Source organism: Artibeus jamaicensis, unplaced genomic scaffold (assembly GCF_021234435.1).
Source record: "Artibeus jamaicensis isolate MK-2021 breed Jamaican fruit bat unplaced genomic scaffold, CSHL_Jam_final contig_332, whole genome shotgun sequence".
Taxonomy (NCBI): Eukaryota; Metazoa; Chordata; class Mammalia; order Chiroptera; family Phyllostomidae; genus Artibeus; species Artibeus jamaicensis.
Window position 1 is genome coordinate 24,896,475 of NW_026521788.1, and position 27,382 is coordinate 24,923,856.

Genomic DNA, 27,382 nt, shown 5'->3' on the forward strand with positions numbered 1-27,382 from the left:
TATGCCAAAGATCTGCTAGTGAAAGGAAGGCTTTTGGTAGAGGAATAATAAAGTAGAAGTATGTCCAGGTAGAAAGGGCAGATAAGGCATTCAAAAAAAAGTTAGGAAAAATATGAGGTAGTCATATAAATCAATGGAATACAATTAAGAGTCCAGAAATAAAACCTCACATTTAAGGTAAACTGATTTTTTTAAATTTACTGATTTGAGAGAGATTGAACGAGAGAAGTTGATTTGTTGTTCTGCTTATTTATGCGGTTATTGGTTGATTCTTGTATATGCCTTGACAAGGGATTGAATCAACAACGTTGGCATATTGGGATGATGCTCTAACCAAATGACCTACCCAGCCAGGGCAGAAGGCAGCATTTCTGCTCTTAGGCCACAGCATCAGGAAAAAAACCTTGAGATTAGTTCAGAAGTCAATATTTAGTTGGAAAGACCTAAGCACTAGACCAGAGGAACAGAAACCCCTTGGTATCTGGATGTCAACAGAGAGAATTAAAATGAATTCCCCCCAAGCCCAAAGTCCATTTTAGCCTAACAAACTGCTCAAATACAACCCAACAATGACCACTTGAGGTTTAAATACAAATATAAAACCCAAGAAGGAACAGAAATGGTCATTTGATGATACAGGAAAGAAATCAGTTAAGGGGAAAGATTCAGAAGTAATTTAAAGATATAGAAAACCTAACTGATGAAGCAAGTTTCCTGAAAAAGCAGAAGGGAAATAGAATCCAGGGACACAAAGACAAGAACTCAAGATGAGTCCAGCTTATAAAGTAGAGAACAGTAAGTACAGAAAGCGGCCACTAATGTTTTGTGTCTTCTCTCAGTGTGAGGAAAGTGGCTGGAAAAAAGGATGAAAATTTAGACTACATCTTAAAGGAAATCAGAGAGGAAGCCAACCCGTGACATAAAGGATGTTTGAGTACTATCAAGAGCCCAGCTAATGCACCCAAAAATCAAAGGGTGGTACCAGTTTATAAGGTTGTTTACATATCTTCAGCAGTGCTATAGATCCTGGCTATAAGTATGGAGAAACTGAAGGGCTAGACTTTACTGGGACTGAGTTATCACAAGCAAAATAGAAAACCAAGGGATAAAAAGTCTGAAGGTGTGTTAGTAAAGATGGGAGGCAAGGAGAGTTTTGACTAGTAAAAAAATTATATGGTCAAAGGCCTAGTGATTCCAATGAAGCTTAAGAGCAGCTGTAACTAGAACGATGGGTTGATAGAATAACAGGAGTGTTCATCAGAGGGTGTTAATGGCACTATCATTATCAGACTCAAAACATCCAAGTTATCTTTAACCATTCCCTCCCATTAAACATGCAATCTTGTTAAGTCTCACTGGTTCTACGTCTACAGTTCTTGCAGTTCCCCCTGCTCTCTATTCTAGATCCTACCAAAGCTTCATTATGTTTCTATTTGACACCTGATCTATCTTCATAACAGGTCTCTCAAACTTCAGTCTTTCTTCCAGTCCACTTCACCCGAATAATTTTCTAAATAACCATCATGGTCATATTCTGTTTCAGTTGCTCTCCACCTTTATGAAAGTTCCAAATTCTTGTGTGTTGGTGATCCCAAGCCTCACAATCTAGGCATGACTTAACTTCTCATTCTTTTTCTACTACTGCCCACACATCCTACTGGCTAATCAAACTGAATGCCTTAACATTTATCAGTGACCTTATGCTTTCTTGCTTTTAGACTCAGGCTTGGGAAGTTCTCTTACATAGAATTCTCATGCTTATATATACAAGCACAATTCCACCATTCTTTGAGCCCTAGACCAAATGTTACTTTAATCCCTTGGATAGATACAATCTCCCCTCTCCTCTTAATTGCTTTAAAACTATACTTGTCTTAAGAGTGCTTACTGTATTACATTTTACCATCATTTATGTAGCTTATGTACATATCTATATTTTTGTATCCTAAGTACCTTGCATAAAACACACATTAAAAAAAATCTAGTAAATGAATAAATCTTATATGTATGACCTTTTATTAAAGATCACACCATATTGTATCCTCTAGAACAGAGGTTTTGAAATTGGATCCAGGTAACCATCTGACTTCAGATGTGTGAGCATCCTGAAAATGTTATGCATATGTACAAATGTAAACATATATGTACATAGATTTTTCTGGAGTAAAAATCCATAACTTTCATCAGATTCTCAAAAGTGTTTTGTATTAAGAAACTGATGTTTTTGTGTAGTTTATCATAATTAAAAAGGGAGTTCTTACTATAAAATTTTTCCATTTTCTAAAACATTTATAAATTTAAAAAAACTCAGCTGAGACTTGATTGAAAATATTTGAGGTGTGTGTTGGGGAACAGTAGATGGGGATATAAATGACACAGTATAGGCCATGATTTGACAATTGTCAAAGCTGAGTAATTGGTACATAGGAGCTCATCTTATCATTTACTCTGCCTTTGTATATGTTGGAAATTCCAACAATTTTTAAAAATGAAATAAAAAGCCCCCAAAAGGTTAAAAAAAACATGGCTTTTATCTAACTTGAGGATTAAACCAGCCTCTCAGGAAATCTCTGGTTTGTGTTAGTTGCTTCCCAGAAACTAGAGCAGAGTCAAACTGGCTTGTTTAAACAGTAGAACAAATAAGATTAATTATCATTTGCTGCTTTCCACACCTAAAAAAACTTTCACTAGACTCAGTAAGTAGTCAGGTGACCTGGCTGGGTGGCTCAGTTGACTGGAGCATTATCCCACACACCAGAAGGCTGTGGGTTCAATTCCTGATGAGGGCATATGCCTAGATTGCAGGTTCCATCCTCGGTTGGTGGAAGCACATATGGGAGGTGGCATATCAATGTTTCTCTCTTGAATCGATGTCCCCTCCCCCCCAAAAAAATCAGTGGACATATCCTCAGGTGAGGATTTTTGTAACAAAAAAGGTAGTCAGGTTATCTAAACAATTATTAAAATGGAAAAATATGCAACAAGTTTGAGAAAAACTTCCTATTGTGCTCAACAATGGTTAGTATTCTATTTGTATGTAATATTGAAATCTGAGCTTCACACTTTTTAAAAGATGTGAATAATTTAGAGAAGACACATAAAAAACAACTAAAATGGTTAAAAGGTTTGAATACTTCCTCACTTATCATAGGTAAGATGATTTAGAGTGGCAAAAGAACAAAAGATGACATAGTAGCAGACTTCAAATGCAGATACGCTGATAGAAATCTGTTCTCCATCTTCACTTATGAGAGAGCAACCAAAAGTAGACTAAATCTTCTCATCTGTCAAAAGAAGTTACACTACGCATGATTGTTAAGTTCACCATGAGCTCTAAAATTCCGTGATTCCTTCCTGGTTTCTGATGGGTGAATTAGTTGAGATAAACTATTATTGTTATTTTTTCCCCGTTGAAACACTTATAGCACAAACATTTAAATTAGGTATAATTAAGTATCTCTTTATTGTGGAAACATCAGAGAATAAAATTAAAATTTATGAAATGTCCATTTTCCTCCTAACCTACCTTTCCTACATTCTCCATCCCCCACATTCCACCCACATTACATTAAAACAGCTGAGTTGCAGTCTAGCCTGGAGACAGGGAAGAGGCAAGATAAATTCTTAAATTACCTTTAGTCTGATGATGCTATGATTGAACTATTTCTCATATACAAAGATAGAAGGTTATAAATGTAATGCATCCTAAGCCCTTTACTGGTCCCCTTCTCAAATGCTAAAGTGGGTAATTCTATCTTCACATTAACTTAATGTTGACCTATTGAGTAACTGATGAAGAGTCAAGGCAATCTAAAAAAAACTTGTTTAACATGTACTGCTTAAGTATTAACTCCAAATTTTAGAACCAAAAACTGCCTTGGCAGAAGTAACACCTCAAACAGAAAGAAACATTTTGTAACAATGAAAGAGGTGACAAAAAATAGAGAAGGACATAGAACAAAATGTTTTACACATCATATCTGTACTCTCACCATACTCTTCCACATAAGGAAACTAAGGTATTGCCTTGTGGAAAAATTAATACAAAATTGGAAATGTGATAAAATAAGGAAATCCTAAGAATTTTATAGAACCAGAACAAAACACAGAATTTCTTAAATAGCATTTATGTTCTCTTTAAAAGCCTACTGAGTTTATACTAATAGGTATCCCTGTAATTACTAAAGAAGCATTACCATCAAAATTGCATACATATTTTTATAAGAGAAGAAATATTAAAATTAGAACCTGAATTTTTCTTTACCTTTTTTTTTTTTTTTTTTACAGAGTACAGGACTGCTATAAAATGACTAACACTGCCCAAAATAAGGCCTATGAAATTCTCCCATGGGCTGCTATGACATCCCCAAAATTGGCGTTAGAACATATAAAAGTGTCCATTACAAAGCAAAACTATACCTCTATAAAAGATTTAAGCTAAAGAAAAAAGGAAAACCCAACAGCTGAAGAAAACATCAGGCTATTTATAAGTCTTCTCCCAGTCCCCCAGACACATTCACAAGGGGGTTGTAAACAGCTAACTAAAATATCTCTGAGGCTTTCAGATCCCCACCCACTGACACAAGTAGAGCTGTACCCACAGTGAAACTAGACTTTACCTTCCTTTACCAAGTATGTGCCTGCGATTGTAAACTGAAATAAATCTAACAGTAATAAAACAATGTTTTAAAAATTAAAATTATACCTTTTTCTCCAACAAATGGTAAAGACCATGTGAAGACATCCATAAAATTGGGCAACCAGTAAGGATGTGGAGAACAGTTAAACTGTCTAATATTCATCACATTATTTTCATACTTTAATACAGCAGCTGCAAGATAAGTGTGAATGTCAATGTAACAATTTGTCTTTAGCTCCAGAAGTCTAAAAACATAAAAGCAGAAAAATATCTTTTTAACAGGGTAGAGAATCAAGGGATGAGTGGAATGAGGGCTAGTAGAGGGAGGTAAGGACAAATTTTTAATAATGAAACACTTTTTGTTTTTCAACACACTTTTATGTAGAACATAGTCAGATATTATTATTAATAATTCTTTCTAAAATGTTTGTTTTACTTTATAATCCAATGATACATATACACTTTTACTAAATCCAAAATTGTGAAAACTCCATTTTTAGAGGAAACACAGAATGGCAATGAACAATTTTCTAGGCTTAAAAGTTCATATAAGGTAGAGAAATTTAAGAGTCTTTTTAGCTGCAGGCAACCTGAAAAGGATAGCTGACTGGTAATAAAGAAAAACAAAACAAAACAAAAAACCCCAGTGTGAAACATTTATAAATGTATGAATACATTTATTTCACTTAATATTGGGAATCAAGTGAAATAGTATAAAGAAATATTTTACTTCATTTAGGACAAAAATCCATTAAAATACCAAAAAAAAAAAAGAGAGAATATAAGAGCCAAATAAGCCAAAAGATAACATACTCGTCTCAATTCTAGGTATTTTCTTAATGTTTCAATATGCTGATATAACTAATATCTTAAATTAATTGACGTAAGTTTCAGTCACTGATTATATTATTTTGAGGAACACTGGGTTAGATGGGCTAGATTCTAATCTAAGCTATGGTACACACTAGCTTTGAAATGCTTAGTAAATTATTTACCTAATCTGTTTCTCATTTATAAAAAGGACTAATATGTCCACCCTGCCTACTTCAGAAGTTTGTTTTAAGATCAGAGAATATATTTCACCTGATAGTACATAAAAGTATAAAATGCTCTGCAGATATTATAATAATTATGTGGCTATATTTTTTTCATTTTAATAAAAAGTATCAAAATACAAATGTTAAATTCCAAGATTTGAGGTTCTGGCTAATACAGAATCACAAGTAATACTGTTTGTTTCTCTTATGAAATTCCCATGAAATAAAAGTATTTTAAATTTAGTGTCAGAAATTAAAGGCTTGATACTAAGCTTTCAGCATTAAAAAAAGAATCTAGAAAATTGTCTTACATATAGGATGAAACATTATAAACATATCATACCACATAAGCACTTGAATCACTAACACTATAAACAGACTCAGAACTACCAAGAGACATTTGATTTTGACAAGATAAATTCAATGGTTTGAGTTTCTTTTCTTAGTATTAAGAAAATTGATACAAGTAAGGCAGCAGTCAACTGAGCACTGAACACTAGCTTTGTTAATACTGACAAGGGGAAGTCACACTTGAGAAATGAGAACACTAGCAGAAAGTTAAAGGTAGGACTTGATTTTGTTCTTGAGAATGAACAAAACTTAAGATATGTTTCTCCTAAAAAATGAAGGTACATTTCATCAGTTTTTAAGTTTATAAACCAAAATATAATTTTAAATATTTTAGCACTGGCATAACCATTAAAGGCTGCATTAATTCTAGCTTCTAATGATTAGCAACTCAGTTAACATCAACAGTTTGGCTGTTTTGGTACTTAATATAGTATTAAGTTCTTGCAGCATATTCTGTATCAAAGTTATTATATAGCATGGTACTGTTTGACCTGTGGCAAATGTTTTAATCTTTTAACCATCATCTCCAATCATCCAAAGAACTTTACTCTTCCTCTCTTGAATTTACACCAAGACCTATATTTAACAATGACCTCATTATCTCTCTAAAGTCTGTTCTTTTTTCCTGGCACATTCACTCCAGTCTGACCCTTCAAACTATGACAGTCAAATGAATTCCAGACACATCGAGACAGAATAGGAACTGACTTCTTAATATCCTCTCCTAAAAATGTGAACTATATAAATATACCCAAGCTCACCTTCAATGACCTTGGCACACAACTCGATTAAAATCTTTTGATATCATCTGTCAATAAGCTATGTTCGAAGTTAAATTAAACCCAATTACTATTATACATAGATCAAATTTGGAGGGTGGGACAGGGAATGGAAACCAATGGAACAGAAGGTAAAGAAAAAAAGAAACAAGAAAAGAGGAAGGAAGAACAGTAAAAAGAAAGGAAAGAGAAGCATGTATCCATGAAAGGAGGTCAGAGTAAATTAATCAAAGGCAGCTCAACTACAAATCTTTATGAGGCAGTGATAAGACTGTACAGGTAAAAGGAAATGAGAAAGGGAAAGAGAACCTAGATCAGTGAACATAAAACAAGAAACAACTGTACAGTATAAACACATAAATGGTCAAAGCAGCGGCAACAGTTTCACGTAAACAAGAAAACAGTCTCTTGCTTATAAGAGGAAAGAGTTAAGAAAGAGGAGTTGGAAAAAATCATGTTTGGTTTTGCTTGACTTTTACAAGACAGCTTTTGTGACAAGTTGTAGAATGATTACATATCACTTAAGTTTTACATTTTGGATTTTTATTTCTTGTTCTCTCCCCTCCCTTACATCTTAGATTTTTTTATAAGGAGGTTTCCATAGTTATAGATTCATACAATGCCCCTTTTCTATTATAATTTCAAAATTAAGTCAATTAAAATGCTAAGTTGTTCAACAATTTTTTATCAACAACATCTTACCTTTATTATTGTAGACATCTAAGTAATTAGGTGCCGAAAAAATTGTTATTAATGAAGGGAACCCTGTAGTTTGACTTTTTCTGTACATTCTATAGCTGCAAAACAAATAGCTTAATATGCATCGTAAAGCATCAATCATTGTTACTAAGTTTGATTTGTACATAAGGTGTTAATTTGGGTCAGGGAAACAGAATTCTTACCCTGCATCTTGAGCTTCATGAGCTCTAATAATCGATAACAAATTATTGTTTTGCAAAAATTCACACACTGCTGGGTAGCTGTGGGGGGAAAAGAGTGAATTAAGTAAAGTAATGGTTTTCCATATGAAGCATATTCTATTTTAGCAACTAAAATATGATTAATCTTGGATTGTTTTCCTTACTTATAAAAATAAGAACATCCTCGAACTGTATTGTGACTAAAATGTTCCTGTGATTTTTCATTTCCAAAATCTTCAGAAGGATCGGACCATAACAAGTCACACATTGGTCCAAATGCAGGTGGCTCTTTGAATCTATCTAACTGTGAAAGAAAGAAAAGAAACAACAAAAATAACTTGTCCGAGAGTGACAACCGAATGGACATAGAAAAGTGATATAAATTTTCAATACTACACTGAAGTATAACAAATTACATACTACAATGTTTTGAGTGGTTAGAAGACATTTCCTTAAAATATCAGTATATTAATTTTTACCATACTTAATTTGGCAGTGGAGAGTAGTCTGGAACCTCTACTCTCTACTCATCAAAATACTATATACAGAAATCAACAATGAAACTAAAATATGTACTTACTCTCCTAATATCATCAAGTGTGTGGATTTCTGGTGAAAGTCCACCATGAACACAAAGAAACTGCTGGTTTAAAAGTGCAGCAAGAGGCAAGCTATCAAAAGCTTCCATACAAGCTTCATAGACTCTTTCTGAATATTTAATTTTACCTAGAAAAAGAAAAATTAAATTGAAAATTACATTATTACTTGATCTTATTTGACTATTAAAACAAAGGCAAGAAAACTACAGACACAGAAAATAGCCAGTGGTAGCCAGAAGTTGAGAGTGGGTGAGGGGTGACTATAAGAAGGCAGCAAGAGGAATTTAGAAAATGATAACACCGTTCTGTATCATGACTATGGTGATGGGCAGCTCTACGCACTTGTCATATTTCAGAATTAAACACCATAAAGAATGAACTTTACTGTAAACAATTTAAAGAGGCTAGCATCTTGCTCTAGAAAAATCATCAAAGATAAGCAATGTTACTGGTCTTTTTTAAAATCCTAATGTGAAGATATGTTTATTGATTTTAGAGAGAGGGGGAAGGGGAAAGGAGGAAGAGAGGGAAGGGTGGGGAGAGAGAGAGAGAAAATGAGAAACATCGACTGGTTGCTTCCCATACACGCCCTGATCAGGGATGGAACCCTTAACCTAGGTAGTTATGTGCCCTGACCAAGGATGGAACTCACAACATTTTGGTGTATGGGACAATGCTCCAATCAACTTGAACCACCCAGCCAGGGCTTTTATTGGTCCTATGAAGACAAAATATTTGTTCTTTTAAATTTATTTTAAGTATGTAGCAGATAGTCATAAGATACTATTAAAAATAAGTCATATCTTTAAAAACAGCTCAACCCTGCCCTGGCTAGTGTGGCTCAGTTGGTTAGAACATCATCTGGTACACCAAAAGATTGAGGATTCAATTCCTGATCAGAGAACATACCTCAATTGTGGGTTTGAAACCTGGCTAGGGCATATATAGGAGGCAGCTGATGGACATTTCTCTCTCACATCGATGTTTCTCTCTCTCTCTAAAATCAATAAACATATTTTTAAAAATTTGAAAACAGCTAAATTCTTCAAAGTAAGGCAAAATTAAAACTATAAAGTTAAAATATTTTAATACTTCATTTTATTCTAAGAGTCAGTGACTACTTTATTGATACAAGCAAGGCTACTTCTATATCATCATAGTAAAACTCAAGGTCTATCCAATTAAAAAATATTATTCATACACTGGAGAAGCAGAGGGATTCCTCAATCCTACAATGCATGCTTAAAATGGGCAGTGATGCCAGGAGCCAATACAACATAGAAACTCCACCAAATCAAACTTCCCATTTACTTTTAAGGAGATACCATATATATTCCTTTATTCCTTTATACCTTTAATTCCTGGATATTTTGTTTTTGTTAGGATTTTGGTGGGTGGTTTGTTAATTATCTACGGGGCGGGGGAACCCTTAGTTCCTATTTTCCTCTTTAATATAAAATTCAAATATGAGTATCTCTACATCCAGCAACCAGAGGTTCTAAACTGACAGTCTGCTAACAGACCTGTTTTCCAGCACTGTGGTTTAATAAAAATTTTAATTTGATTGCTTTTAGGCCAAGCATGCACTTTCCAGGTTCATCTTACATTCGGTTAGGTTACCTGCCTGATTTTTGAAGTTATGTGAGTTTGCCATGTCCACAATTACCCATCACTATATATATCTACTTTTACTGGAAGTCTCTACTAATATAATCCTCACTGAATCATGTTTTGAGTCTCAGTAATTCTGAAATTACCTATTTTTAACACTTAACTCTAACACTCAATTATTAACTTAACAAGCACACAGCAATGAGGTGTGAAAAACAGCCAAACACTGCTCTATATCACGTGGTTGTTTATAGCTATTTGATTATCATTGCTATAATAATTTAAGAGAGAAATGGAGACAACTTATAAACTAAGAATTTCAATTCATTAATAGCACATTTCAAACAGCACTGATAAGAGAATGAATAATTTTGTTAAGAATTTTCATGGGCCCTTGCCGGGTGGCTCAGTTGGTTGGAGCATCATCCGTGTACCAAAGGGTTGTGGGTTTGATCCCTGCTTGGGGCATGTACAGGAGGCAATGAATTGATGTTTCTCTTTCACATCAATGTTTCTCCCTCCTAGCTCCAGAATCAATAAACATATCCTTGGGTGAGTATTAAAAAAAGACCTTCATGGGAATGCCTCAATTTTGGGGTACAAAAATCTCCAGTGAGATAACGGATTTTTTTCCCCGTTTTTATCCTTCTTGTTAACATTACTATATATAAGTAACTATATGTAAAACTCAAACTGTTCTTAAGGTTCTGGCCAGTGTGGCTCAGTTGATTGGAGCACTGTCCTGTACACCAAAAAGCTAGGGGTTCGATTCCCAGTCAGGGCTAATACCTAGGTTGCAGTTTTGATCCCCAGTTGGGGTGCACATGGGAAGCAACCAAGTGATGTCTCTTCCTCACACAGATGTTTTTTTCTTTCTCTCTCAAATCAATAAACATTAAAAAAATTTAAAACAAACTGTTCTTTAAAATGCAATGAAACACTAGAGAATTCTTGACAATCCTCCTCAATTCTTTACATGTTTGTAAATAAAATCTGTTCTTACATGTTACACTGTAAAATCTTCAGACTCTTACTACCCATGTTCCTCTAAAAGAATACTGAGGAAGTGAAACTATTCTGATGGCAGTACTCACATTCCTGTTTAAAGGTAAAATATTCCGTAAGGTGTCTGCATTCGTGATTGCCTCTCAGAAGAAATAATGTGCTTGGGTACAGAATCTTCAGGACCCACAAATATAAAACACACTGCAAAAGAAAATGTTTCCAGTGAATTTGTCTTATATTTTTGTTTGACTTAGTTGCTTGATCTTTGCTCCTTTCCCTCTAACCCTATTACCTTACAATCCCTATTACTCATTATTATTTTTTCCTTTGTCATTAACTAAAATAGCTCATAAAATAAGGACTTTGTCATCTTATTCCCTTCTTATTCTCCACTAGAAAAGTAACTAGCAAACAGTATAAGAACAATAAATATTTGTTGAATGAATGAGTCAAATGATCTACTTAACTACTTTAGATTTACAGACTACTTGCTGTAAAAACAATTAGCAGATTGGTATCCTCCTTAGGTACATCAATAAATAATAATGTAAGAAATTACAGCAGCTAACATATATTAAATAATTACAATATGTCGAGCACAATAAAATTAATCCCTCTCATTTATTCCTCCAGCCCTACGAAGTATATAATATTATCTCTCTTTTACAAATGAGGAAACTAAAGCAAAGAATTTAAGTAACTTGTCCAAAATCATAAAACTTGCACAAAATGGAGATAGAATTCTGATATTTTGATCCCAAGCATTAGGCCATGCTGCCTAATGAAGGAAATAGCTATGTTTTATGTTTATTTTGTAATAAACAAAAGATGTTTTTCTCTAAATAGATTTAAGATAAGTTACAGAGTCACATTTTACTTAATTGGTTAAAAAAAAGTAAGGACCATTTCATAGGGAAATAAGCTTGGTTCATATAATCATATACAAAAAAAATACAAACTTTATATTTAACAAGTTAAGGTATATTAAAATGTATAACTACTCACACCTTCATTTTATTCAGAGGAAAAAAGTAATTAAACAAGGAAAATAGTTATTAAAATACTTACTAATGAACTACTTGCCTTTATTTTGATTCTTTGCTATTTTCCTTTTATAACAGTAAAACATATGAAGGAGTCAGCTACAACACAGCCTAATATAAGGGACATACCCGACAACATGTTTAGTTACCAATTAAGCTTTCTAAAATTGTTTATTGCTTTTGTCAAAGTCCCCAGTCTTTTTTTTAAGAACTATTTTCTGGTTGTTGTTTTTTTTGAAGCCATGAGGGAAGGTTGAGGAGCCTGATGATGAAACTATGAACGGAAGGAAACACTTGGGATAATGAAATTTCTAAGCGAATTTCAGTGGACAGAGCACTGGACTTTTTTCCCCACTAGGTGTCCTAGCATACTTCAAAGGAGGTTGACAAAAACACTGAAGAAGGGGATATAAACAATAATAACCAGCATGGAAATTCACCAAGTAAACCTTCAATATTTACCAGGAGAGGTGGGTTAAGAGCCTAGTCTTAGAGTCAGACTGCCTGGCTGCACTGATTACTAACAATATGACCTTGGGCAAGTTTACTTAACCTTTCAGAGACTCAGATTCCTCATCTCTATAATGAATAAAATAACAGTACTTACCTAATAATGTTGTTGTGAGGATTAATCAATGTGTGTTAAGTGCTTAGAACATGCAGGAACATATTAAATGCTCAACACAAATATCGATTGGTAGAGCTTTTACCTAGTGACTTTACCTCTAGGAATCTGTCCTACAGAAATAATTGGGAAAGTATGCAAAGATGCATAAATAACATGGCTTAATGAAGTATCATCTGAAATGACAAAAACTGCAAACACCTTAAGTGCCTAACCACAGGAATTGATTAAATAAATCAATTGTGGTTTGTTTATTCAATGGAATGCAATGCAGTTATTAAAAATATTAAAAATGTTGTAAATTTATATTTACTAACCTGAAATACATCTCATTATAAGGATGTAAGAAAAAAAGCTAATTACAGAAAAACATAAAATGGTCTCATTTTCATTTAAGAAAAATACACAAATATCAAATTATGTTATCTGCTTGTAACATATACAATCTTGTATAACATTTTTTAAATTTTTAAAAAATTGTATTAGAAAATATAAATTGTTCTATATTTACTTGATTTTATTTATATAATTCAAAAAGTCTAAGAAGAAAAAACACCATCAACCAGTAAGTGAAAATCAACAGGTCATTTTAATGCCTTTTAAGTTTTTAAAAACAAATGAGTCATTTCAGAATACACAAAGATTCCACATGATATACTAATGTCTTAACAGCTATAGAAAGAGGGATAGAAACACTAGGGTTTAAGCAATAAAAGTATTATAATGTGCTTTATTTAATCAGAGAAAATTCAATTAATCCTTTTTCACACAGGCCAATATCTTTAGGGGTAATAGAGATAAACAGCACTAACTCCTTAGGGCCACTAGATAATAGGGCAATAAGTCTACCCTCAGTTTACGTGTAATTTCCACTGGGAAAAAATGGCAATTATATCAACAGAGTAATACAAGGATAATTAATGGAATAGTTTGAATAACAGAAGAGGAATAAATAGTAACTTTACCAGAAAACTTCAGAAAATGCAGAGGTATTAAGAACCCAATACTTTAAGGAACTTTAAGGATCTTATTTACTAGGAATTAAAGAAAATCATCTATGATAACACTTAAAAGCAAATCAAATGATATTATATGATTATTACCTCTATACTAAAATAACCTCTGTCCACATAATCACCAAGAAAAAGGTATCGTGTATTAGCAGGTGATCCTCCTACTTCAAAAAGTTTCATCAGATCAAAAAATTGGCCATGGATGTCACCACACACTGAAACAAGAAGATTATTAGATATGAAAGAAAAAATCTGAAATAACAAATTTTACTTAAATTCTAATTTTTTAAAATAAGATATAGTATAAATTCTATCAAGAAATGTCTGAGAAGGAAGTCATCTATGAAGACTCACGATAGGGATGATGTGTACCCAAGTGTTCCTATGCTCAAGATCGAAAACAAAATGTAACAAGTAATGAAACTTGTAGACGGTAACAAAATTTTCATCTAAATTTATAGAGCTCCTCTTTGGAAAACCAAGCATGTGTGTCTTAGGATGACAAAATTATAATGGTGGCAGTGAACACTCCAATCTAACTCAGTACTTTCTATTGACTTCTAAATAACTATCTTTGGTATCTAATATGACATTTAGGTATTTCCCTCTAATGACTAAAAGCAAAGTAATTACTTGTTGAACCAAACTGAATTATGGCCAACACAACTAATGAAACCATCAAGATAGCATATTAGACTAGATTCAGCACTCATGTTATTTAGGATCATGTTTATTTACTAAAAACAAAAAAACTTTAATTAAAAAATTCAAGATAATGTCCATGTAATATTAATTGGAAATATGATATGATTAAAGAATAAACAGCCTTATATCTAGGCAACTAAATAATAATGTAATAAAGAAATAATATCCAAAATATAAATAAATGTACCTGTAATTGGAGCCTCTACTTCTATCATGGTTTTCTCTCTCCGAAGGATGGCAGCACCCTCATTGATAATTCTAAGTGCAATTTCTTCATCTACCCGACCTTCTTTTACTAAGTGGTTCTTCAGAACATCAACCCTAGGTATCCCATCCATATCAAATACTTCTTCAGATGTCAAGCGATGTGTTGGGGGGAAAGGGACAGCTGCAATAGTTTTAATTAAGAAAAAATAAATCACTATATATTATATTATAATATGCTAACAAAATTAATCAGTGGATCAAGAAAATAAGAGTAAAAATAAGCTGGTTTTTGTTTCATCTTCATTTATTGGATGGATGTGTTAACTTTTAAAAAGAGTTTTTTTAAAAATGGGTACTCAAATTATAGTTCTTTTTGTTAATCTGTATATAACATTTTCTTTGTTGAGAATTACTAGAGAAATGAATTGTACCATAAAAATAAAAGTTCTTTCAGGATAACTAAAGCTTTTTTCTTTAAGCCAAAACATCTTTTTGGCAGAACTACCACAATATATCATACATTCTTCACCTTACAATTAATATAACTCAATACCACATAAGCCTGCATAGAAAGATAGCCCAAATATAAGACAATCCACCATGTTTGTAATAAGAATATAGAAAACAATGTTTTCTGGCCCTCGCTGGTGTGGTTCAGTAGATTGAGCACCGACCTGCAAACCAAAGGGGCACTGGTTCCATTCCCAGTCAGGGATACATGACTGGGTTAGCACAATTTGAGGTCACATACCTAGCAAAAATTACCACATGCCTGTTAAATTTATTTGATTCCCTTTTTACTGAATTCAACAAATGACCTCTTTATGCATTTAAAATCACTGAAGTTGTTTTAGGCTCTTTACCAAACAGTACTTTGTTTTTCAAAATAGAGGAAAAGACAGAAATTTATAGTAAGAGTCTATATAAAGACATAAACCGAAGACAGTTCCCTTTTCTGAAATAAAAGGTTTTTTAGACAACTCATTTTATATTCAGGCATACAGTACAATATATAGTATTTTCTTGATGTTTCTGGGTCATCATTGTAATTAGCAATTATTACATAGAAGACTGGAATTGTATAGAAACAATTGCTTTTTTACATCTTATAACTTAAAGTAACTAAAAACAGGGGGCTGGGTTAGAATTATATCAATTACCTAAGGAAGTACAAATAAGCACATTCTCTTACAAGAGGAAAAAATTAGAAAGAATTCAATCCTTTAAAAGTGCATATGAGAAGAGATCCAACATGGTGGAGGAGTAAGTGGAAGTTACACTAACCTCCTTCCAGGACCAAACTGGAATTAAAACTAAATTGTAGAGAAATCATCCTAAATAACCAACTGAACACTAGCTGTAGAGAAGCTTTATAACCACAGACGGATGTAAAAAACCACTTCACCGCAATCTCACTGGTAGGGCATACAGAGGAGGCGAAAAATGACTGGCCAGGCCACGTAGTGGCAGCTGTATTTCCAGAGGGATATTTCAGCAGCTGGGGGGCTCCCTGTGAGAAGTGTGGGGTCTAAACCCCAAGCCGGGTACCCCGGCCTATAGCAACAGACACAGAGAAACCAGATAATATCCAGCTGTGAAAGCAGCATGGTTTCTGTCTGCCAGGGAGACAGCTGGGGACTCAGAGAGCCTCTTAAGGGGCTAATGCTCAAAATTTCATTTGCAGCCACTTACTTTGGGCTCCAGCACAGGGAGGGCAGAGTGCACTAGAGACGCCTGAGGAGAGTCTGGGGTTGGTGGTTCTGGGGAAAGAATGAAGGAAGAGCCACCAGGATCCCTGTGCTGAGTTATTTCCCACACTGCAGGAGGCATCTTTCTCAGGCAGAGCATTCCCTCCAAGTACATAAGCCTGAGGGGAAGCAATAGGCCCGCCTTCTGGAGTTGAAGCAAGGCTGCTGATTACAGCTTGAGACCATAACACCAATTAGTTTAACAACTGAGGCAGATCTCTGGGAGCTCTATGAGATTTCAGCTGACCCTCACCAGGGCCCTGTGCTAATAAAAGGCAGCCTTGATATGCAGCCTGTTCCTTCTGCATACAAACAGGCCCAGCTGAGGGAGTTGCACACTGCTGAAAGCTCCAAACAGGCTGACTAGGGCTAGTCAAAAGCAGTGTCTAACAACGGCCTATACCAGAGACTTTGCAAATCTACCTAATACATAGGAACGAATACAAAGAAGCAGCCAAAATGGGAAGACAAAGAAACAGATCCCAAATGAAAGAACAAGAGAATTCTCAAGAGCTAGATGAAATGGAGGCAAGCAATTTATCAGATATTTTAGAGTAATGATTAGAAGAATACTGAACAGCATGAGAAAAAAAGATACAGAAACCATTAAAAAGGACCGGTCAGAAATAAAGAATGTAAGATCTGAAATAAATAATATACTGGAAAGAATAAACAGTAGGTGAGATGAAGCAGAGGATCACATCAGTGATTTGGAAGACAACATAGAAAAAAAATACCCAGGCAGAGCAGCAAAAAGAAAAAAGATATTTAAAAAATGAGGAGAGCTTAAGAAACATTTTGGACAATGTGCACCATAATAACATCTGCATCATGGGAATACCAGAAGGAGATGAGACTGAGCAAGGGATCAAGAACCTATTTGAAGAAACAATGACCAAAAACTTCCCTAATCTGGTGGAGAAAAATGTCACACAAGTCCAGGAACCTCAGAGACTCCAAACAGGTTGTATCCAAAGAGGTCTACACTGAGACACATCATAATTAAAATGATAAAAGACAAGAAGAAAATCCTAAAAGCCACAAAAGAAAAGCCAGGTAGTAATCTACAAGGGAGCATCAATTAGAAAGTTATCTGATTTATCAATAAAAATATTTCAGACCAGACTTCTGGCCAAGATGGAGGCATAGGTGAAAACACTGCCTCCTTGCACAACCAGGTTTAAAGACAACAAAGTTTTAACAACAAAAATGCAGGCAAAACACAGAAAATTAAACTGTAAGGAAATCTGACAACAACGAAACATTCAGCCAGACTGGTAAGAGGGGCAGAGTCAACAGCAGAGTGGGGTTCAGCAGGAAAGATCTGCCTGACTGACGCATGAGTGCAAGTGGTGGTTGTTGGATCCCAGGCATGGGTTGGCAATGGGTGGACTCAGTGACGGCACAGGGTGGCTGGCTGACCACAGTCACATATTCAAGTGCAGATAAACCAGGCAAAGGAGTGAGCAGTGAGATGGACCACTCAGGCTAGGGGCCCAGCTACAGGAATCAGAGCCTGAAAGCACCAACTGGAAAGACTTTTGGGGTCAAGGTGTCAGGAGAGTTCATTGGAAAGACCCACAGGGTCCTGGAGGGTACACAAGCCCACACACCCAGGAACCAGCACCAGAAGGGCCCAATTTACTTGTCGGAAGCGGCAGAGGGGACAGATATCTGAGAGAGAGCAGAACAAATGCCACTGCCCCTCTCTGACCCTGCCCCCACATACAGCATGACAACCTAGCAACTTGGGTTGCCCCGCCCTGGTGAACACCTAACACTCTGCCCCTCATACATAACAGGTGAGAACAGACCAAAACATTATGGCTCAAGAAAAACTCAAAGCCCCAGGGCCAATAATTCTAAGCGATCAAGAGGTAGCTAACCTATCAGATGCATAGTTCAAAACACTGGTGATCAGGATGCTCACAGAACTGGTTGATGTTAGTCACAAATTAGAGGAACAAAGGAAGGCTAAACTAATTGAAATAATGGGAAATGCACAGGAGACCAATAGTGATGGGAAGGAAACTGGGACTCAAATCAAGGGGGTGGACCAGAAGGAAGAAAAAAATGACCAAACAGAAAAATATGAGGAAACAAGAATTCAAAAAAAATGAGAAGCTTAGGAACCTCCAGTACATCTTTAAACATTCCAACATCCAAATTATAGGGGTACCAGAAGGGAAAGAGGAACAGCCACAAGTGGAACATTTATTTGAACAAATAATAAAGGAAAACTTCCCCAATCTGGCAAAGGAAATAGACTTCCAGGAAATCCAGGAAGCTCAGAGAGTACCAAAGAAGTTGGACCCAAGAAGGAAAACACCAAGGCACATCATCATTACATCAGCCAAGATTAAAATGAAGGAGAGAATCCTAGAAGCATAAGAGATAAGGAGGCAGTCACCTACAAAGGAGTTCCCATCAGATTGTCAGCTGATTTCTCAAAAGAGACTTTACAGGCAAGAAGGGGCTGGAAAGAAGTAGTCCAGTCATGAAATCCAAAGACCTACAACCAAGATTGATCTAGCCAGCAAAGCTTTCATTTAGAATGGAAGGACAGATAAAGTGCTTCTCAGATAAGATCAAATTCAAGGAGTTGATCATCACCAAGCCCTTATATAAAATGTTAAAGGGACTTATCTAAGAAAAAGAAGATAAAAAAGATGAACAGTGAAAGGACAGCAAACTCACAGTTATTAACAACCACACCTAAAACAAAAGCAAACTAAGAGGACAGCTAGATCAGGAGCATAGACGATAGGTAGAAAATAGGGGGGAGGGCAAGAATAGTATGGGAAATATAGAATTTAAAGAACTGGTGACACATGGACATAAACGCAAGGGGGGAATGGTGGGGGAGGGGTGTGCAGGGTGGAGGGGAATAAAGGGGGGCAATAGGACAACTGTAATGGCATAATCAATAAAATATATTTTAAAAAAACATTTCAGGCCAGAAAGGAGTGGTGTGAAATATTCAAAGTAATGAAAAGCAAGGACCTACAACCAAGGCTACTTTACCAAACAAGGTTATCATTTAAAATTAAAGGAGAAATAAGGAGCTTCACAGACAAGAAAAAGCTAAAGGAGTTTGTTAACCACAAACCAGTACTGCAACAAAGTTAAAGGGCTTGCTTTAAGAAGAAGAAGAAACAAATAAACAAAGGAAAATGTCTAACAATAAAATGGCACTAAATCTGTATCTATCAATAATCATCTTAAATGTAAAGGGCTAAAATGCTCCAATCAAAACACATAGGGTGGCTGAATAGATAAGAAAACAAGATCCATATCTATGCTGCCTCCAAGAGATCCATCTCAGATCAAATATACACAGACTAAAAGTAAAGAGATGGGCTCTGGCTGGTGTAAGCTCAGTGGATTGAGAGCGGGCCTGTGAACCAAAGGGTTACTGGTTCAATTCCCAGTCAGGGCACAAGCCTGGGTTGCAGGCCATGTCTCCAGTAGGGGGTGCACAAGAGGCAACCACACATTGATGTTTCACTCCCCTGCTTTCTCCCTCTCTTCTCCTCTCTCTAAAAATAAATAAAAATACAATCTTTAAATAAATAAATAAATAAAAGGGATGGAAAAAGATATTTCGTGCAAATAGAAAAGAGAAAAAGCTGGGGTAGCAGTACTTATATCTGACAAAATAGACTTCAAAACCAATGGTATAGTAAGAGAAAAAGGACAACAATATATAATGATACAGGGAACAATCCAACAAGAGCATATAACTCTAATACATATTTATGCACTGAATAGAGATGCACCTAAATTTGTGAAGCTAATCTTTTTTTAGATATATTTTATTGATTATGCTATTACAGTTGCCCCATTTCCCGCCCTTCATTCCCCTCCACCCTGCACACCCTCTCCCACCCACATTACCCTGCTTTAGTTCATGTCCATGTGTTTTAAGTTCTTTAGCTTTTACATTTCCCATACTATTCTTGCCCTCCCCCTATTTTCTGTCTACTATCTATGCTACTTATTCTCTGCACCTTTGTACCTTTCCCCCGCTCTCCTCCTCCCACTCCCCTGTTGCTACCCCTCTGTGTGATCTCCATTTCTGTGGTTCTGTTCCTGTTCTAGTTATTTTCTTAGGCTGTTTTTATTTTAGGTATGGTTGTTAGTAATTGTGAGTTTGTCATTTTACTATACATTTTTTTAATCTTCTTTTCCTTAGATAAGTCCCTTTAACATTTCAAATAATAAGGGCTTGGTGATGATCAACTCCTTCAACTTGACCTTATCTGAGAAGCACTTTATCTGTCCTTCCATTCTAAATGAAACTTTTGCTTGATAGAGCAATCTTGGATGTAGGTCCTTGTCTTTCATGACTTGGAATACTTCCTTCCAGCCCATTCTTGCCTGTAAGGTCTCTTTTGAGAAATCAGCTGACAGTCTGATGGGAACTGCTTTGTAGGTGACTGTCTCCTTATCTCTTATGCTTCTAGGATTCTCTCATTTTAATCTTGGCTAATGTAATGATGATGTGCCTTGGTGTGTTCCTTCTTGGGTCCAACTTCTTTGGGACTCTCTGAGCTTCCTGGATTTCTTGGAAGTCTGTTTCCTTTGCCAGACTGGGGAAGTTCTCCTTTATTATTTGTTCAGATAAGTGTTCCACTTGTGGCTGTTCCTCTTTCCCTTCTGGTACCCCTATAATTCGGATGTTGGAATGTTTAAAGATGTCCTGGAAGTTCCTAAGCCTCTCCTCATTTTTTTGAATTCTTGTTTCTTCATTCTGTTCTGGTTGAATGTTTCTTTCTTCCTTCTGGTCCACTCCATTGATCTGAGTCCCAGTTTCCTTCCCATCACTATTGGTTCCCTGTGCATTTTGCTTCATTTCCCTTAGTGTAGCCTTCCTTTGTTCCTCTAATTTGTGACTAACATCAACCAGTTCTGTGAGCATCCTGATCACCAGTGTTTTGAACTATGCATCTGATAGGTTGGATATCTCTTGGTCTCTTAGAAATATTGGCTCTGGGGCTTTGAGCTGTTCTTCTGCTTGAGCCATAATGTTTTGGTCTGTTCTCGCCTGTTATGTATCAGGGGCAGAGCATTAGGTGTTCACCAGGGCGGGGCAACCCAAGTTGCTGGGTTGTGATGCTGTATGTGGGGGCAGTGTCCGAGAGGGAAGGATGGAGCTTTGCTCTGCTCTGTGTTGCACCTCAGTCCCTTCCGCCACTTCCCCCAAGCAAACTGGGCCTTTCTGGTGCTGAATCCTGTGTGGGTCGGCTTGTGTGAGTTCTAGGATCCTGTGGGTCTCTCCAACAAACTCTCCTGTGAGGCTGGGAGTCCCTCCCTGTGCCTCAACCCCCACAGGTATTTTCAATCAGTGTTTTGAGGCTATATTTCCAGGTGCTAGGACCCTGGGTTGCGTGATCTGTCTCACTCCCCAGTTATCTGTGCGCGAATGTGAGATCACTACCTGGTCAGCCAGCCACCTCGCACAAGGTGCCTCGCTTCTCAAGTGCCACCTCACCGGGTCTGCCCGTTGCCACCCCATGCCCGGGGTCTGCCAGCCACCGCCTAGGAGCCCAGGGTCTGCCCAGTGTTGTTTTGCCTGCCTGGGGTGCCTTTCATGCCCAGTGTCACCGCTTCCTCTGACACAACCCATCTTCAACCGGCCCCACCTACCGGTCTGGATCAATGTGTCTATTTTAACTCCTTGTTTGTCAGACTTCCATACAGTTCATTTTCTCTCAGTTTTGGTTGTTATTTTGTTTCTAAATTGTTGTTGTCCTTATTTCAGTTATTTGAGGAGGCACAGTGTGTCTACCTATGCCTTCATCTTGGCTGGAAGTTGTGAAGCAAATCTTGAAGGACATTCAGGGAGAATTCAACTGAAATACAGTAACTGTTGGGAATTTTAACGCTCCACTGACTTGAATGAATAGATCTCCCAGACAAAAAATCAACAAGAGGACAGTGGCCTTAAAACAACACACTAGGTCAAATGCATTTTGATAGCATTTCACCCCAAAACAACAGAATATACATACTTTTCAAGTGCACATGGAACATTTCCTAGGATAGACTGCTTGTTAGGTCACAAAACAAGTCTCAATAAATTTGAGGAGTGTGAAATCATATCAAGCTTCTTCTCTGAACATAATGCTATGAAAAATAGAACTGAATCACAAGAACACTGAAAAACTCCCAAAGACATGGAAGCTAAAAATATGTTGTTAAACAATGAATGGGTCAACAATAAGATCAAGAAAGAAATCAAAAGGTACCTCAAAACAAATGAAAATTAGAACACAATAATCCAAAATCTAGGACACAGGGAAAGCAATCCTAACAGGGAAATAAATTCATAGCATTACAGGCCTATCTCAAAAAAAAAAACAAGAAAAAGCTCAAATAAACAATCTAGCTTTACACTTAATAAAGTTGATCAAGTCAAGAAGGAAATAATCAAGTCCAGAGCACAAATGAACATAGTAGAGTATAAGAAAGATTGTACAAAAGATCAATGAATCCAAGAGCTGGTTCTTCGAAAAGATAAACAAGACTGACAAACCTTTAACCAGACTCATCATGGAAAAAAAGAGAGAGGACCCAAATAAACAAAATCAGAAATGAAAAAGGAGAAATAACAACACCAAAGAAATATTAAGGACTTCAAGAAAGTATTATGAACAATTATATACCAACAAACTGGACAACCTGAACGAAATGGACAAATTTCTAGAAACATAATCTTCCAAAAATAAATCAGGAAGAATCATCGAAGCTGAGCAGACAGATTATACCTAATGAAATTTAATCAGTAATCAAAAAACTCCCAAAAGCAAAAGCCATGGACCGCACGGCTTCACAGGTGAATTTTACGTAACATTCAAGAAGAACCAACACCTCTCCTTCTCAAACTATTTCATAAAATTCAAGAAGAGGGAAGTGAGGCCAGCATTATCTTAATTCCAAAACCAGATAAAGACACTACGGATAAAGAAAATTATAGGCCAATATCCCGGATAAACACAGATGCTAAAATCCTCAACAAAAATATCAGCAAACCAAATACAGCAATACATCAGAAAGATCATACACCATTATTAAGTGGGATTTATTCTGGGAACGCAAGGTTAGTACAACATTCACAAATCAATAAATGTGATTCACCATATAAACAAAATGAAAGATTAAAAACCATGTGGTCATATCAACAGATGCAGAAAAAGCTTCTCATAAAATCTAGCACCCATTTATGATCAAAACTCTCAGCAAAGTGGAGGGAACATACTTAAACATAATCAAAGCCATATATGACATACCCACTGCCAGGCTCCATCTCAACAGACAAAAACAACAAGCACTCCTCTTAAGATTGGGAACAAGACAATGATGTCCACTTTCATCCTCTTATTCAACATAGTTGGATATCCTAGCCACAGCAACCAGAAGAAATACAAGGTATCCAAATTGTAAAGGAAGAAGTAAAACTGTCTTTATTTGCAGATGACATGATACTGTACACAGACAACAACCCCAAAGATTCTACCAAGAACCTACTAGAACTGAAAAGTGAATTCAGCAAAGTAGCAGGATAAAAAGTTAATATCCAGAAATCAGTTGCATTTTTTATGCCAATAATAAACTAACAGAATGGGAAATTAAAGAAACAATCCTATTCACAATTTCTATAAAATACCTAGGAATAAACCTAACCAAAGATTAGGTTAGGTTTATTGCAAAAGACCTATAGTGAGAAAATTATAAGACACTGAAGAAAGAAAATGAAGATACAAATAACTGGAAGCAGAGCTTCCGGTCAAGACAGAGGTATAAATAAACACAGCTCGCCTCCTCGCACAACCACAGCAAAAATTACAACTAGGTAACAAAACAAATATCACCCAGAATCATGAGAATGATGAGAAAATCAGGTTGTATGGAAGTCTAACAACCAAGGAATTAAAGAAGCCACATTCATCCAGATGAGTACGAGGGAAAGAAATGTGCAGAGGCACAGAGACATGGACCAGGGGTCCCACACCCACGTGTGGCAGATAAAAATTGGGAGGGATACCTGAGGAGTGAGGGATCCCACCCCACACCAGACCACCTAGCCCACAGTTCCAGAATCAGGAAGATAAATGACCATAAAAAAACATTCCCCACTATAAAAACCAGCTGGGGTTGGGCAGTGGAAGAAATTGCAGGATTCTCAGGAGTTTCCTTGGAAAGGGCCCCCAAAAGACAGGATTTACAAAGACTCACTCATTCTAGGCTTCAGCATCAGGGCAACTGCTGAAGCGCACTAGTGGCATACAGGGATAAACTGAAGTGACTGGCATCAGAGCGAGTGCCAGGACACAGCTTCCTTCTGGGGAAAATCCCAGAGGCCAGGCAGAGGCATTGTTCCCTCTCTAAGCCCTATCCCACACAGACCCACAGAGCAGTGACTTGGCAACTTGGGTTTCCCTACCCTGGTGATTACCTAAGGCTCTACCCCATATGACTTATAAATGCACTTTTCTATAATAGGCCATGCTACCAAGACAGGGAGTCAAAGCGGCTCTACCTAATACACAAAAGGAAACAGGCTACCAAAATGAGGAGACAAAGAAATATGGCCCAAATAAAAGAACAGAACAAAACTCCAGAAAAAGAACTAAATGAAATGAAGACACACAATCTATCAGAAGCAGAGTTCAAAACACTGGTTATTAGGATGCTCAAGGAATTACTGGGTACTTTAACAGCATAAAAAATACCCAGGCAGCCGTGGCTGGTGTAGCTCAGTGGACTGAGCATGAGCTTGTGAGGCAGGGGGTCGCCAGTTCAATTCCCAGTCAGGGCACGTGCCTGGGTTGTGGGCCAGGTCCCCAGTGGGGGGCACGTGAGAGGCAGTCACACACTGATGTTTCTCTCCCACTCTCTCTCCTTCCCTTCCCCTCTCTCTTAAAAAAAAAAAAAAAAAACCCAGGCAAAAATGAAGGTTATATAAGTGAATTAAAAAAAATTTTTTTAACCAAGAACCAACAGCGGGGGGAATGAAGTTGAGATCCAAATCGATGATTTGGAATATAAAGAGGGTAAAAACATTCTATCAGAACAGCAAGAAAAAAATGAATCCAAACAAACGAGGATAATGTAAGCAGCCCATTGGACATTTTCAAAAGTACCAACATTAGAATCATAGGGATGTTGGGGGGGAGGGAAAGAGCAAGACATTGAAAACCTATTTGAAAAAACAATAAAAGAAACTTCCCTAATTTGGTGAAAGAAACAGATACACAAGCCCAGGAAACACAGAATCCTAAACAAGATGAACCCAAAGAGGACCACACAAGACACATCATAATTAAAGTGCTAATGGTTAAAGATAAAGAGAGAATCTTCAAAGCAGTAAGAGAAAAGCAGTTAGTTACCTGCAAGGTAGTTCCTGTAAGACTGTCAGCTGATTTCCCAAAAGAAACTTTGTAGGCCAGAAGGTACTGGCAAGAAGTATGAAAAAGTGATGAAAAGCAAGGACCTACAACCTAAATTTTTCTATCTAGCAAAGCGACCATTTAGAATTGAAGGGCAGATAAAGTGCTTCCCAGACAAGATAAAGCTAAAGGAGTTCACCATCACCAACCTATTATTACATGGAATGATAAAGGGACTTACTTAAGAAAAAGATAAAAACTATGAACATTAAAATGGCAATAAATTCACAACTATCAACAACTAAACTAAAAAACAAAATAAGCAAACAAACAGAACTGAAACAGAACCATAGATACGAAGATCATTTGGAGGATTATCAGCTGAAACAAGGAAGAATGAAATCAAAGGTACAAGGATTAATAAATATAAATTGGTAGATACAAAATAGACAGATGGATGTTAAGAACAGTACAGGACATGGAGAAGCCAAAGAATTTACATGCATGACCCATGGACATGAACTAAGTGGGTGGACTGCTAAAAAGAATGGAGGGTACCAGGTAGAGGGGGACATAGGAGGAAAAATTGGGACAACTGTAATAGCATAATCAATAAATAAAATATATTAAAAAAAAAATAAGTGGAAGCATATACCTTGTTCATGCATAGGAAGAATGAACATCATGAAAATGTCCATGCTACTCAAAGCAATCTATATAGATTCAACACAATTCCTATAAAGATTCCAATAATGTATGTCACAGAACTAGAACAAACATTTCAAAAATTTGTATGGAACCACAAAAGGCCCTGCATAGCAAAAGCAATCCTGAGAAAGTAGAACAAAGTTGGAGGAATCACGCTACCTAGTATCAAACTATATCCTAAAGCCATAGAACTCAAAACAACCTGGTACTGGCATAAAAAGACACACAGATCAATGGAACAGAATAGAGACCCCAGAAATAAACCCACACCCTTATACTCAATTCATATTTGATAGAAGAAGGTAGCACATACAGTGGGCTAAACATAAGTTTATTCAATAAATGATGCTGGAAAAATTGGACAGTTATGTGCAGAAAGATGAAACTGGACCACCTTATTTCACCACACACAATAAATTCAAACTGACTCAAAGACTTAAATATTAGAACTGAAACCATAAAAATCCTAGAAGAAAACATAGGCAGCAAAATCCTGGACATTGTTCGTAGAAATTTTTTATTGACTATATCTCTCCAGGCAAGGGAAACAAAACTAAAAATAAACAAATGGGGCTATATCAAACTAAAAGGCTTTTTACAGCAAAGAAAATTACCAAAAAATAAAAATAAAAAGACTACCCACCAAATGGGAGAACACATTTGCTGATACACATTTGCTGATCTAATAAGTGGTTACTATCCAAAACTTACAAAGAACTTACAAAACTCAAAACCAAAAACATAACACAATTAAAAAATGGGCAAAGAATCTGAACAGACACCTCTTCAAAGAGGACAGACGGTCAATAGACATATGAAAAGATGCTCAATATCACTAATCATCAGACAAATGAAAAAACCACAATGAGATCAGATCTCACAAATGTCAGAATGGCTATCATTAATAAATTAACGAAAGCCCTGGCTGATGTGGCTCAGTGGATTGAGTGCCAGCCTATGAACTAAAGGGTTGCTGGTTCAACTCCCAGTCAGGGTATAT

General features: G+C 36.3%; 1 protein-coding gene across 4 annotated transcripts in view; it reads right to left on the bottom strand.

Annotated features, from left to right (window-relative positions):
• PPP3CB (protein phosphatase 3 catalytic subunit beta) overlaps positions 1-27,382 on the bottom strand; it is a 54,955-nt gene that overhangs the window by 18,350 nt on the left and 9,223 nt on the right. For all 4 annotated transcript variants that reach the window (XM_037130533.2, XM_037130530.2, XM_037130532.2 and 1 more), the window contains exons 2-9: positions 14,515-14,715; positions 13,713-13,837; positions 11,031-11,142; positions 8,307-8,452; positions 7,891-8,030; positions 7,709-7,786; positions 7,509-7,603; positions 4,706-4,831 (exon numbers count right to left, since the gene is read on the bottom strand). In XM_037130533.2, coding sequence (XP_036986428.1) covers positions 4,706-4,831; positions 7,509-7,603; positions 7,709-7,786; positions 7,891-8,030; positions 8,307-8,452; positions 11,031-11,142; positions 13,713-13,837; positions 14,515-14,715 — 1,023 coding nt within the window. The remainder of the gene's footprint in view (positions 1-4,705; positions 4,832-7,508; positions 7,604-7,708; positions 7,787-7,890; positions 8,031-8,306; positions 8,453-11,030; positions 11,143-13,712; positions 13,838-14,514; positions 14,716-27,382) is intronic.